We start from the raw sequence: 13914 nt of genomic DNA on the forward strand, positions 1-13914 counted from the left end.
AAAAACCTAGTCAAGTGACGTCACGAGTCTCAGTATTCCGTAAAATTGGGTTAAGAAAATAAAGGTTACTAGGTGACAGATGGACGGAAAGATTTATTTAACTATCACACTAATCTACCATTACAGGTTACTTAACCTAATGCGGTAGCTAGGACTGAACAAAGGTCTAAGTATTTATGTGAACTAGGGGTTTCAAAGATTCAATTATTATGCACATAGTTGCACGTCTAAATTCTAAGATGGACCGAAGGCTGAGTTTATAGGTTCACTATGGGGACCTTACGTTAAATCTTGTTTGTAAGAAATAAAAAATTTAAAACTTGTTTGAGTTTCATTAAAATTTAGACAGAAATAACGTATGTTCTAGATGTGCTATCTATGTGCTTTCATCCCGTTTTTTAATTAATTATTAACGTGAAAGCGTATAAAATAGACTTACATTCACATTTAAATATTAAAGGGATGATATTTTAAGTCGACACTACATTTAGACCCGTTTTGAATCCACAATACTTATTCCTACAAACCCAATTTTCTAACCACTGCGCATCATTCCCCCACAAAGCAACACAAAAAGGAAGCACCATCAATCAAAAATGATTCTGATCGCAGATATCCGAGAGTTCCCGAACGTTTCCGGAGATAGCCGATCATACCCGAACCCCTCGCGGTATCAAACAATTCAATTATGTCCTCAAATGTATCGGAATAATGGTCACTGTAATTTAACGTCATTGGAATTTGTGTCTTATGTATAATACATAAAGTGTTTATTCGTTTGAAAGAATTTGACTGAATGGATTTCAATGAATATTGCCTTGTGGTCGAAAATTGAATCGTGTTTGGTGCAGTTTTGGTTTTTAAATCAGTTTCTAAGTTTAGTTATATACAGGTATGTGAAAGTGTAATTTTGAAAAAAATCATTCATATTTTCTTTTTTCGCTTTCCCAAAAAAGGCTTTGGAAGTTTGCCTGTAGATATGTCTTACTTGCTTGTCTGTGTCACCATTGACTAATTGATTCAAAAGAGGTTATTTTTAAATCCTAGAACTTTCTGACTGAATAATTAGTCAGTAAAATTGTCTGTGAGAAACCTCGAAAACGGTGTTAGAAAACGCTGTAAATCTTTTAGCAGACGAAAAGAGGACACACTTTAAAAATTTGACTATTATAACACCAGACACGAACACATCCGAATACGTCCGAGGTTAACCGACGCCACCCGACGTTTTCCGATATTTGCCGAAGTTAGCCGAACCCCCAAAACAATTCAATTATCTCATGAAATGTATCGGAATGATGGCCCGCTGTACTCACACTCGGCAGAGCGGAATTATACACAATTTGTAATTGCATTCTTAAGCGATTTGATACAGTGAAACTTTGGAGGGGCGAGATGGAACTTTAGAGTCGAATGTAGCAGTTGGAGATTTTTTTTTAGTAAGAGTTCTTTTTTTGTTTTAAATTGTTGAGGTTAGGTAATGGAATGAGTGCTCCTTTTGCCATTTGTTTTTGTTGAGATAAGAACCGGTTAAGCGCAAGTCGCTGAAGCTTTGCGCATAGACCGATTTGATGATAATGAATACTTATAGGAACATCCAGAAATTACTTCTTCAGGTACATTTGATTTCTGCACGTAGACATCTGAATCCTATTATTTTTTTTTTATAAATAATAATAAATGCGGACAACATCACATACATTGTTCTGAACCCAAAGTAAGTTGCTGAAGCACTTGTGTTCACATACAATTATCACGATCGTATCTAAAGCCGCTTTAACATGAAAATACAACATCGATTTAAGCAACACACAGAAACAGCCATAAATTTCATAGGTGTCCTTTATAAATGTAATACAAATATTAATAGCTGACTTTCTTTTGCAATACTGTTTTTACTAAAGCATAATTGTCTGGAACCTTCAATGTTGCAAGTCTTACTCGCAGACCAATTTGGATAAACTTCTTCCTCATGTTTGATCCTCGCGAAGTCCCTCTATAAAGAAGATCACTTACCCGTCTTGACCTGGTGCTTGAGAGCGATCTTGCAGTCTTCTAGAAGCTGCTTCAGAGGAAGAGGTTCATCATGGAGCTGCAAGTCCAGCATCTTGAACATCTCCTCAGGCATCTTGAACTCCAAGATCTAGGAAAAAAAAAATGGGTTAGGCAGAAAGCTTGGAATCGATGGAAACTATTGACTTTAATTTTGGTCTTGTGGTTTGTAGCCCTGACTGCTACGAGTATATCGGAGGTCGTGGGTTCGATTCCCACCCAGGACATTTTTATGACGACGAACGTAACCGTTCTTTTTACCAAATAAAAATCAAAATTAGAACAATACCAGTTTCCTTGGCGTGGTTTAGAAAAACAACTATTGTACCTTCTCATTCCGGTCGTTGACCTGATGCACGTAGTCCAGGAGAACATCGACGACCCGGGAGAGGAACTCGCGGGTCTGCGCCTGCGAGTCCTCGCGGTACGGCAGGATCGCTGAGGAAAAAGGTCCTTATTACTATGGGATGAAAGTTGGAATTGCTAGAAGCTTATGACGTATATGATAAAGACATTTTTTACTGTTTAAAATAATCTAACGTTTTTAGAGAATTCCGTTCCATTTTAAAAATAACATTTAAAATGAACCTTATTCGAAAAACGGTTCTTGATCTATCTAACTTAACCTCATTTAAAATCCAACCGTATCCTAATACAGTAAGCTACAAGATCCCTCAACTCATACCCACGCTGCCAAACAATACCGCGAATGTTGATTTTTAATATAAACTTACAAATATATACATGCGGTTCGGAAATTCGAAAGTCAACTGAGATTCTATACAAAATGTTAAGCGGTAAGGTTTGAGGGCTAGTCTAGTAGGTGCATTTGTAACTTGGTAGTTGCATGTATTGTAGTTTTTCCTATTGTCTAGTGATAAGCTGAGTTTTTGTTTGTGTGAAGGATTGCTTGCCCTTTGACTTGAATAGGAGATGAAATAGGGAAGCATACAGATTCGGGAAAAACTGTTTTGGTGAAATATTAAAATTAGTTCCTGTTTTCTTGATAAGTTAACAATAAAAAAATATTAAGGTTATTTAGGTGGCCAAGGCAAGGCAAAAGAATCGTCGGTCGTCCGGGAGCATATAGTTAAGGTCTCGGGTCGAGTCTGCATGAGGCTAGCATAGGACTTTAGAAATTGGCACGAGAAAAGGGAGGCCTATGCCCAGCTGTGGGAGGACAAATGCTTGTGGATGATGATGAGAATATTTTGGTTATTATGTTTTTTGGAGAAAAAAGTTGCCAAGTCCTATGCTAGCAAGATATATTATATAGTTGAAAATTAATTCGGTTTAGGTCCCAATACATGTTTTAATTAAATAATCGTAACATTTTCAATTATAGGAAACATCAGTAACTTAAACAACAAGTGGCTCAAAAAACAGCGTTAATTGCATTTAACATGATAATTTTACACCATCAAATCCACTTACCTCAATAAAAATATTATTACTCAACATTTAATTACAAATCTGTTATACAAGACTCAACCCTAAAACTCAACCCTCGACTATCTACCAAACAATAACTCGCGTCACATATTCTAATCCGGGATCACCCCACATCTCGGACTAAGGGCGAAAGATATTAAAAGCGGTGACTTTTTAATCAGTGGCCCTTTCGACCCCGTTGCATCGGGAGGGTTGGGCGCAGATGTATGACGTATTCAAAGTTTGCAGTCTTTTGACGTTTCTGTCCCAGTGAACAGCAAAGGCACAAAATTGGTGCACAGAAAACGACAGAGATGGAATGGTATTGTTTAAGTTCAAAAACAAAAAGACACGACATTTTCAGGGTCGAAATTGCTTTGATAACTGTGCCTAAAACTTTTGCCTATTTCTCTGCCTCTTTAAAACAACTTGAAAAGTGTTGAAAAATATCGTTTAAATGAGAGACTGAATTTGATCTCATTTCGTTTGAAACCGATCACTACTCTTACGTTTAACCAAGCTACAGTCATATTCTTAGTGAAAATACTTACGAAATGCACGGATAACCGAGTGGTTGTGATCACCAAGCTATGTCCACTGTAAGCGACGTGTCGCAGGTTAGTTACCCGTGTAATACAAGCGATTGTAAGATCCACGAATGCTTGTCCTATGACTGCTTGACTTAAATATTTGTGAATGCTCCCGCGACACAAGGATGCAATTCCTTAGTGCAACATTCTTTTTTCAAGTCACTCAACGATATTAAACAATAAATAAATTATAAGAATCATAGCTTACGGAAACTGGCAAAGCCTCAAAGCACAGTCATATTAAAACACAATTAAAATATCTTTTCCTTTTTGATGGCAAGCAAAAATCACACCTCAAATGTTAAACACAGTACTTTCCATTCACACGGTACAAGGTTCTCACCCCGCCTACACAGAAGTCCACTTAGCTAATCCGCCCCTCTACGACGCATCGCTGAACATTATCTAGTGCTGTCAAACACACTCTGTCCATCCCTTTCGGTGCAGGGATTACGGAGATTTGCGGATTAAATATTTTTTGCTGATTTTGATGCATATTCCTTGATAATAGTTTAGGAGTTTCTTGCTGATTCCTGTCCATAAGAATGACACTTTGGAACCGTGCAACTAGAGTCCTAATGCTGAAGAATCTTTAAAATTTCAACCTGACAAGTCAGTCTTTTCTTATGGGATGTTACATTGTTTTAGACCCTCAGAATGTGAAAGGTACGTCGATATGATCAGACAATTTTTATTATTTTAGACCTATGTTGTCCCACGGATGAGCAAAAGCTTTTCTCTCCTATTTTCAACCAGAGCAAGAGTGTGTTGAGATTTTAACGCATACCATTTCAACCTACTTCAACATATTTTTTGGTAAATAGCTAAACTCATCTGTGTACATTCTCAAAACATTTTGCGCCTATTTTTGAACCGTCGAGGAAATCCGTTCAACAAATGAATAGGTACAGTTTTTTTTTTCTATCAATTTTCGATCGAAAGCTCTCCTTTCAATAACAGACGTCCAGAAAGTGTACAATCATCGACAAACGGCTTATGACATAGACAACATAAGTTCACACTAAAACCACCCCAACCAATATACCAAAATACCTTAGAACACCTCTATAACGATAGCATAGAGTTCAAAATCGCTTGATATAAAGCTCAAACGAAAATTGTCTTAAATAACATCTGGAATGCGATGTAATGCCTTCCAAATACTATTGAGGGCACTTTGTATGTTTGCTGACCTATACCACACAAAAATAGACTCTAAAAAGTCGAGATAACGTTGAACATTCAATAAATGTGTTTGAAATTTTGCGGGGAAAGCGGGGCAAGGGAAATTCAACTTTAAAAGCAGAAAATAGGGTTTGATTTTCATTGTTTTAATGTTGGGTAAGTTTGCCCTGGAAGTGACGTAAGTGGGTCTTAATGTATTGTTAAGTTAGAATGATAAGAGTCGGGGGAGTGTACAGATATGTGACAACTGCTTACATCCTTACGCAGGAGGAGGTACAGGTTAAGCCACACTTGAAACGGTCGGTCCGAAGATGGGTGACCATCTATGACATTATAAGTTCCGACGTGTTTCGGAAGGTACGCCAAATTGTGGGTAACGGCTTTTAATAACACATCTTTGATAGTCGTTACGCGTAGTCAGAAGCTAGAAAGTCTGACAACAACCTAAGTAAGGGGTATCGTATTACCCAGGTAAATGGGTTGAAAAGGTCAGATAGACAGTCGCTCCTTGTAAAACACTGGTACTTAGCTGAATCGGGGTGGAACCTGCACCGTGTGCATACAAAACCACATGGCTACACTAACGAAAATAATATACACCTTTAACATCTGTGACAGATGATTAAAAGAGCAGGATTTTTTTTTTGGCACTTGCTCTGATGGCAAAGAAATTCTGCAGACAAATTGTCTTTTCGGTGACGTTGAAGGTGGTGCTTTCGTTGGTTACACAACAAAGACATCCGCAAAAGCACCACAACAATACTTTATAATATATAGATAACTTCTATAACTATAATGGGGGCTAGTGCGGGGAGCGAGGAGCTGCAGCCGCCCGAGCAGTTGCAGGCGCCCGTTGGGGGCTGCAGATGCGGGAGGGGGTGAGTGTGGGGGCTATACCCGAAAACAACACCAACTCCCTTATTCAAAAAACGACTGTCTCTAAAACAAATGCAATCTCCCCATCAATTTTCCTTTCCATATAGTAACCAGTATCTATATTTCAATTAGCATTACTTACCCCCGGCAGTAAATACCGCAAGCCGGGACAAACTGATCCGCGCGGTAATGACCCGGGATTACTGGGATCCCTCATTTGTGAGGATCACTGCGGAGGGAGGAATGAGGAGAGGGATCTTGTTATTTTGGGGATGGAGTAAAAAATGGCTGAGTAGTGAGGAATGCTGATATGATGGGATAGCATGAAAAAGAGAGTCGAAAGTTTTGGAAGGTGTTTTTTTAATACATGTAGAAAAGTTAAGATTAAATAATTCTATATTTTTGTTAATTAGTTCTTTTTAATAATTATGATAAAAAAATGGAAATGCAATTGTTTTATTTATATAGTACTAAGTAGCCGTTTGGTTCATAAAACCGTATCTAATTTTGTTTTCCTTTTCAATTTTCACAAAAAATCTGCAAGACAGCAAAAAACACCCACTCCATACTCTCCAAAGAAGAAAAATACCAAAAAAATATTCTATTTCCCGAGTGAATCCGGTAAATCCCCCTAGTCTATCAATCGTAGCTGCAGTAACACCACCTATCTGTAGAGATGCACAGGAATGGGCTTTTAATGCCGCTCGAGAGATGAGCACCATAGATCATGAGGGTCGTGAGGAACTGGATGGGGTATCGTGATATAGCATTTTTTATCGGGTTTAAAATACCGCCTGATTACGAGTTGGACTCGCGACAACGAGGCCTCAGGCTGTTTAACATAGGCTGTTTTTAACTGTCTTGTGTACGCACTGTAATAGTCCCCGATCAAATTTTTGACTGAACTTAGTCGTGGTTTTGCCTGGACTTTGATCTGTATTATTTAATTATTGAAGTATTTTTAAGGTTAAAAGGCAACTGTGAACATAGTTTTTTTTTTAATTTCAACTCTCTAGATGTCACAATTTATGAGATATAGCCTGGTCACAGACGATCAGAATGTGGATCCTTAGTAATAGGGTGCTTTTTCTCCATTTGGATACGTAAAAATAAAAATTGAGGAGATCAATCTTTTATTTGCCTTTCTTTTTTGTTTTGCAATGTGCAATTAAGTTTCCGTTACATCGTTCTAGATAAATGCTACTATAGCATACAAGAATTTTTAAGTGAGTGATGCACACATATGTATTTTACATTCGCTTTTATTGGTGGCAGAACATGAGTTCATAATACTTATTCTAAGACCTATGCTTGTACCATGTTTTTACAAAATAAAATATCTTTATCTTCATCTTTCTCTAGAAAAAAAAAACCTCTACGCTCTATAAAACTCTAACACCGAAATCCTTCCTTTTCACCATGTCAAGCAATTTAAAACTCTATTCCTTTACTTTAAGATTCATATTTCAAACTCTCGGTACCAGTACCCCTTCCAGTCTCACTCATAATTCTTTGGCACATACAGTTCTGTACATTCGACAGTCTGTTATAAATTGTGGGCTTTACATTTGACAGATCAGTAATAGGGCCAGTTTTATAAGACCAAATTGTTTATTGTTTATTTGTTTTAAAGAGATTGCTTGTTTAATGGGTGGTAGAGATTTTGTGTGGTAGTGGTAGATGTTTTTCTGTTTTTTGTAGGATATTTTTGGATGAAAACTTTGAGTATTATTGTATACTAGCTGACCCAGCAAAAGCTGTTTTGCCGATTTTTTTTTCTAGTTGTATGTATTTTTAATACCACATTATAAAAAAAATAAAAACAAACAATTTCGTATAAATAATAAAAAAAATATTTTTTTTTGAGCAACCCTTATCACTTAGGGGTATGAAAAATAGATGTTGTTCTATTCTCAGACCTACCCAATATGTATACAAAATTTCATAAGAATCGTTCTAACCGTTTCGGAGGAGTACGGTAACTAACATCGTGACACGGGAATTTTATATATTAGAAGAGAAAGAAGATGTTTTTTTGTTAGTTCGTTATGTAGACTTGAAATATTTTCAGATTTTAGGATTCTAGCATATATTGAAACAGGTTTTATCAATTTTGGTGCACCGGTTTTTACTAAAAATCTCAATAGATGGAAATTGATTTGATAAGTAAAGAGATAGCTAGCATTTGTGTGATCCATGAATGCTAGTCCTAATCTGGGTGTTTTTCAACATGTGATTTGAATGTTTGTGATACCACCGCGACCTCATAAAATCTGAAAGCATTTGACTCACGTCACCCAAATCATTCATTAAAAATCGAACGTAAGAACCAAACATGTTGTTACGACAATTCAACCCTAAAAAACGCGCTGTTTACCTTCTCAACACAAAATCAGTATAGAATAGACAAAACAACATCGGTCTAAATTACCACAATAGCATTAAACAAGATTAGCCACCGCTCTCTTCATACCAAACATACGTAGCTAAGAATTTTTAATTAAATTCCTGATGCTCGCTGTAAAACGCAGCTGTGTGCTACAATATTTGTAGTTCAATATGAATGGCACGCGCGTGTAACTAATCGGAGGGGAATGACTGTTTGAGGGTTTGGCAGAAGGTATATTTGACACTGACATTGGAATTTGTAGGTTATGTGTCATTTTTGAAGGATGATTTTTTGTTGCCGTGTAAATGATTTTACGGATAGACGTGATGTATACGTCAGTATGAAAACCAAGAATGTAGGACAAATTCGGTCTAGGACAAGCCTTTGGGTATATTTGTGAATATGACTTGAATGTTTTTGAAACCTTCCGAAATAAAAGGATTTAATTATTTCCTACGGGAGTTATTTGGTTTTATGTGAAAAATACGATACTTAAATTAATTGTGCACTAATTAGATTCAAATAAAAAATTTACGGCCAAAAAAAATTTTCTTCTTGTTTTATTCTATAAAAATGTTAAGTACATTAATAAACTTAAAATCCTATCTATTCTCTAAGACTTAGACATTCTCAAGCGCTTCTTAAGCACTAACCGTAACCTATATTTCCTCAACTAACATTTAGATTTTAAAATAACACCCATATTCATACAAAATATAAAACCAAGGAATAAAACATGACATTTCACAAATAATGAAACTTCTGTCAATTTATCTATGCGCCAAAATTGACAGCACGCGGTCGTGCAGACCTCTCCGTCGGCAGACGAGGGTTGGGTTAAAACGGGAACAATTCGGAACAGTCATTATTCGTGCAACGAATGCGCGGGAAATTGTGAAGTCAAGTATTCAAAGAATGTATTGTGATGTTTCATTAAAAACGAGAGAGTTATATGGTGTTGTTTGTTTTGATAACTTTGTTGAGAAAACATGAGATTGGAAGGTTGATTTTTATTTAGCCTCTTATTTGGAGATCTTTCTTTATTATTCAGACTTTACTTTCTCAAAAGTAAATGATTTAAATCAGAAATCGTGCCAGAACTAAGTTCAGATCATTTTGATGCCACACAGTTCTGACGCGACCTCCGTTCATTAGTATTGAATTTCTAATTTTAATCATGTACTTTTGCTGTTGACAGTAATATAACGTGATAGTAGTTTTCTACAAGACGAGGATATAACTGTTTGGAAATCAATTTATTTAAAACGTCATGGTTTCAGAAATGAAAACTAAAACAGTGCATTATTTGATACGTATGAGTTCTCTGTTCATCTCAAAAGTGCTTGATGAAGCAATGCTTTTAAACCTTCATCTATTACTTTAATTTTAAACTGATATCTATCCCTATCAATTGAGGAAGGTTTTTCCACTTCAGTGTGACAGTTACACACTCTTTTTTTCCACAACTTTGTTATCATATAATAAAACATCTACCCTCGTAACATGATATCTGCGGGTGTTACGTCATTTCCTGCGTCGGAAGTGGCGCCCTCTCACGGAAAGCGCTGATAAGGCGCGAGCTTTAACTTTTAATCAGTTTGTCACTGGATATGAGGGTTGTTAGTGTTTCCCATGGATGGGAAATGGTTGTAGTCTGGTAAAACTAGGTTGAGATTATGGGATGAGGTTGAATCATTGGACAAAAACGGGCGCTAAGAAGAAAAATGACGGAACTGTAGATTAACTGATGAATCGTTTAGCCTGCCCTGATAGGAGGTGCCGTAAATGGAGTTAAAGCCGGATAGCCGAGTAGTTGAAGTCAATACGCCAAAGCTACGCGCGACGTGTCGCGAATTCGAACCCGCGTAGGACAACCCTTTGTATGATTTACGATAGCTTGTTCTGAGTGTGCAGTTTGTCCGTCGGCTAAGGCCCAGCAGTGGGTTATTAAAGACCGCTGGTGATAAGCGTTTGACCCAAATTTTAAATTTATTTATTGGCCGCAAACTTCTGATAGAGAAGATTTAATTCTTCACAATTGTAATAAAAATCTGCTCCGTATTTGTCACCATCAAAATATCATATAAAAAATGACATTAATTTTTTTAAATTAATCAGCAAATTAGACAAATCTCGGTCCATTTCAATCCACATTTTTAACCAGTTTCTCTCACACACACGTTCCAACCCTTGTATTTTAGTTAAACAATTAATCAAAGTGCAGAAACCGCAAGTAACGCCTTCACAATTGATAGCCTTAATTAATTATTGTAAGTCAGCCTCAAAGCTGAAGGCAATTAGATTTTAAGTAAGGGTTAATTGATTTATTTACGCTTTTGTTCTGATTTTTGTGACATTAGAATCTAGAGTTAGAATTAATTTTATTAACGCGACAGTTTGTAGAAAGATGTAAGGATTTAGACGAAACTTGGTACAGGAATAGTTTATAACCAGGATTAACACATAGGATAGTTTTTATCCCGATTTATGATTTAGTTCCCGTTGGATCATTTACGATTTACAGCGGGCGGGTCCGCGGGCAACAGCTAGTATAAATATACAGAACAAAAGCAAAACACTTGTGATGTTTTTACACCTATCTTGTATACATGTAATAGCAATCGTTATAAAAATTTCCATTAATTTTTTTTTAGGCGAATGAAAGTATCCTCGCAGTCTTAATAATCAGTGGAACCGTACTGCTTTACTTCAATTCCTATTTAAAAAATAATATTATTTTTTAAATAGGAATTGAAAATGAATTATTTTAATATTAAAACTTAATACTTACAATCATAGTAGAGATTGCCGACTGACGACGTTAGTTTTGGGGTACCCTGGCCGGACAGTGACGCCATTCTCTCACCCTGGACACACATACACACAAATTACTTAATATATAGACAAAAAAATACAGCAAAATACATAATATAAAATAAAGCAAAAAGCCCTTTGTCCGGCAGGCGAAAAATAATGTTTGGGAGCCATCATCAGTGACCACATCTGAAAGTAAGACAGTGGCAACCCTCAAGCTAAGGTGCAATTCGACATAGTTTTAGGCCTTCAGTTCTATTTCATGTATGAACAAGCGTTTGCATCGCCAGCCCAAAAGTGAGCAAGCGTGGTGGTAGATGCTCATTCGTTCTTCAAATAAGAGGTCTTTGCACAGCCGTGGGACAATTTAATTATGTATTAGCATTGGCTTCATAAAAAGGTATATTGAATACTTATGTAGACAATCTTTTCTTGGGTTATTAAATTCCATGTGTCAAATTTGAAAATGCGTAATCTAAGTAGGCGTTCTTGAATGTTAATAAAAAAATACACGTGGCATAATACTTTTAGCAATAATAATAAATCAATTTTAAGGTAATCTATTAAATCTAAAAAATTATAAGCTTCGAAACGATGTTACCAGGATTAATCAATAAATAAATTCTGGATAAAGTTACTAAATACAATGAATAAATAATTTCAAAAATGATTAAAATTCGAAAACTACTACTGCTACCTTTTAACCTACAAAATAAAAGTGTCTAATTGTTAATTAATAGTTAGGTTAATGTCAATGATCTAACCCGACGGTAAGTTACCGAAAGTTGAACTTTCTTTTACCGACGGTAACTGTGTTCGAGATTTTACCGTTAAATAAAAAAATGTGAAATACATTTTATAATGCCAATGACGCGACCGTTAATTTTTAAAAGAAGAAAGATTTTTTATGCACAATATTTCAGAAATTCGCAATTAATTTGATTAATACTAAAATTGTGTTTAAAAATCTCAGTTTAACTATTTATAATAATTACGGCAGAATAAAATGATAATCATTTAATTTTAAATCGATATGTACTAATTGTTTAAAATATATAAGCATATTAGACTAAAATCGACACAAATTCAAAAAATCCAACTAAAATTCAAAACTAAAAGCAAGAAAATTAAAAGATAACTACAAAGCATGCATAAAAAAGGTTGCATGCAAATCTAGAACAAAGGGAGTGAATACAATATGGCGGCACAAAACAAGATGGCGGACTAGTAATGATCGATTGAACGAACCAACTGTATATGTTCTGCGATTTGCTTGCAGTATGAAAAAAAGCCGTCCAAACTCAGCTTTGACATTACTCTAACTTCTAGAAAGTCTGTGGACAGAAAGAGAGAAAAAATATTAATGATTCTGACACATAAATGTTGCCAGGTAAAAATATAGTCCGAAACAGTAGAAAATGTAACTAAAATGAGTTCATTTGACGGCAGTTTTAATATTCAGAGCAAAGATGTGAAAATGAAACTAGAAATTATACAAAAAACAAATTCTAGGTCTACATCTAATGAAATTTAATTAAATATTGAGATACATACCTCAAAAAAACCTTCTCCCACCAAACACTACTTGTAAGATATATTCTTGGTTGAAAAACAGATTACTATGTGCCTCAAATTGAAAAGATATTTGATGAAAATTAATTCACTTTTAGAATATCTCATATATATGTGTGAGAATTGAATTCAAGATTATTTTCAGCCTGAAAGCTGGTTGCTTGTGAGGCGGTGCTAGGTAGACTGAAATCTGGGCTCGGAGGCTTCAGGGGTTTCAGGCTGTAGCGCATGCGCGCTGAAAAGGTCGTGGGGGGTGACATTTAGGTAGCTGAGGGATGGGGCTGGTCAATAATCGGAATTGGGTCAGCTTTGGGCGTCGCCCGTACAATTTACAGAGATTTTACAGGGATTTTCAGGTTTTTATATGCATTTAATTTGTAATTATGACGTCTGGAAGTTGAGGATGAATTTGAATTTAACTTGTTTTCGTTTGTTTGAAATGAAATTAATGTGCAAAATTGATTTCTTTGTTAGATTTTTGTAATGTGTGTTGGTAATTTATTATCGTGATTTTTTTTTAATATTAAGTTTGAGAGGTTTGATAAAGGTGTCGTTTAAAGGGATAAAAATTATAATATATGATTTGTACTATTTAAAGAAACAGAAATAAATTATTTTAATTAATACAATCTGTAGGTATGTTTTTATTGCTGCATAATATTAGTTTATATCAGTTCTTTAGTTTTTTAATTAGATATTATTGTAAGTAGGTATATTTTCATTAAATTTCATCTTACTTATAAATCACATTAAGTATTAAGCCCTTTTATTGGATTTTCTTAAAACAACTAAATAAATACTTCGAAAAAAAAAAATAATCAGATAAAATAATCTTGTTAGAAAAAGGTATCTAAATAAGGTGACATTTATTAATAATACAGAAAACAAAATTGACCTCATCCAACCTACACATATTCCGCCCGGAGCTGCAAACCTTATTATAGGTTCCGCAAAGGTCAAAGGTCACCTGTTTTACGCCTACACATTACAGAATCTCTGGTTATC

The 13914-nt window shown here is 35.4% G+C and overlaps 1 protein-coding gene across 4 annotated transcripts in view; it reads right to left on the reverse strand.

The window, feature by feature from the left end:
- The window catches only part of LOC113504126 (glutamate decarboxylase-like), a 51737-nt gene that overhangs the window by 19512 nt on the left and 18311 nt on the right, over positions 1-13914 (reverse strand). Inside the window, exons 1-5 of one of the 4 annotated variants that reach the window (XM_026886265.1) lie at positions 12892-13330; positions 12586-12671; positions 11315-11390; positions 2381-2490; positions 2017-2143 (exon numbers count right to left, since the gene is read on the reverse strand). In XM_026886265.1, the coding sequence (XP_026742066.1) occupies positions 2017-2143; positions 2381-2490; positions 11315-11390; positions 12586-12651 (379 nt within the window). In that variant the 5' untranslated portion in view covers positions 12652-12671; positions 12892-13330. The other 3 variants (XM_026886268.1, XM_026886266.1, XM_026886267.1) reach the window with 3 other exon arrangements.

Source organism: Trichoplusia ni, chromosome 21, assembly GCF_003590095.1.
Source record: "Trichoplusia ni isolate ovarian cell line Hi5 chromosome 21, tn1, whole genome shotgun sequence".
In the NCBI taxonomy this organism is placed as follows: domain Eukaryota; kingdom Metazoa; phylum Arthropoda; class Insecta; order Lepidoptera; family Noctuidae; genus Trichoplusia; species Trichoplusia ni.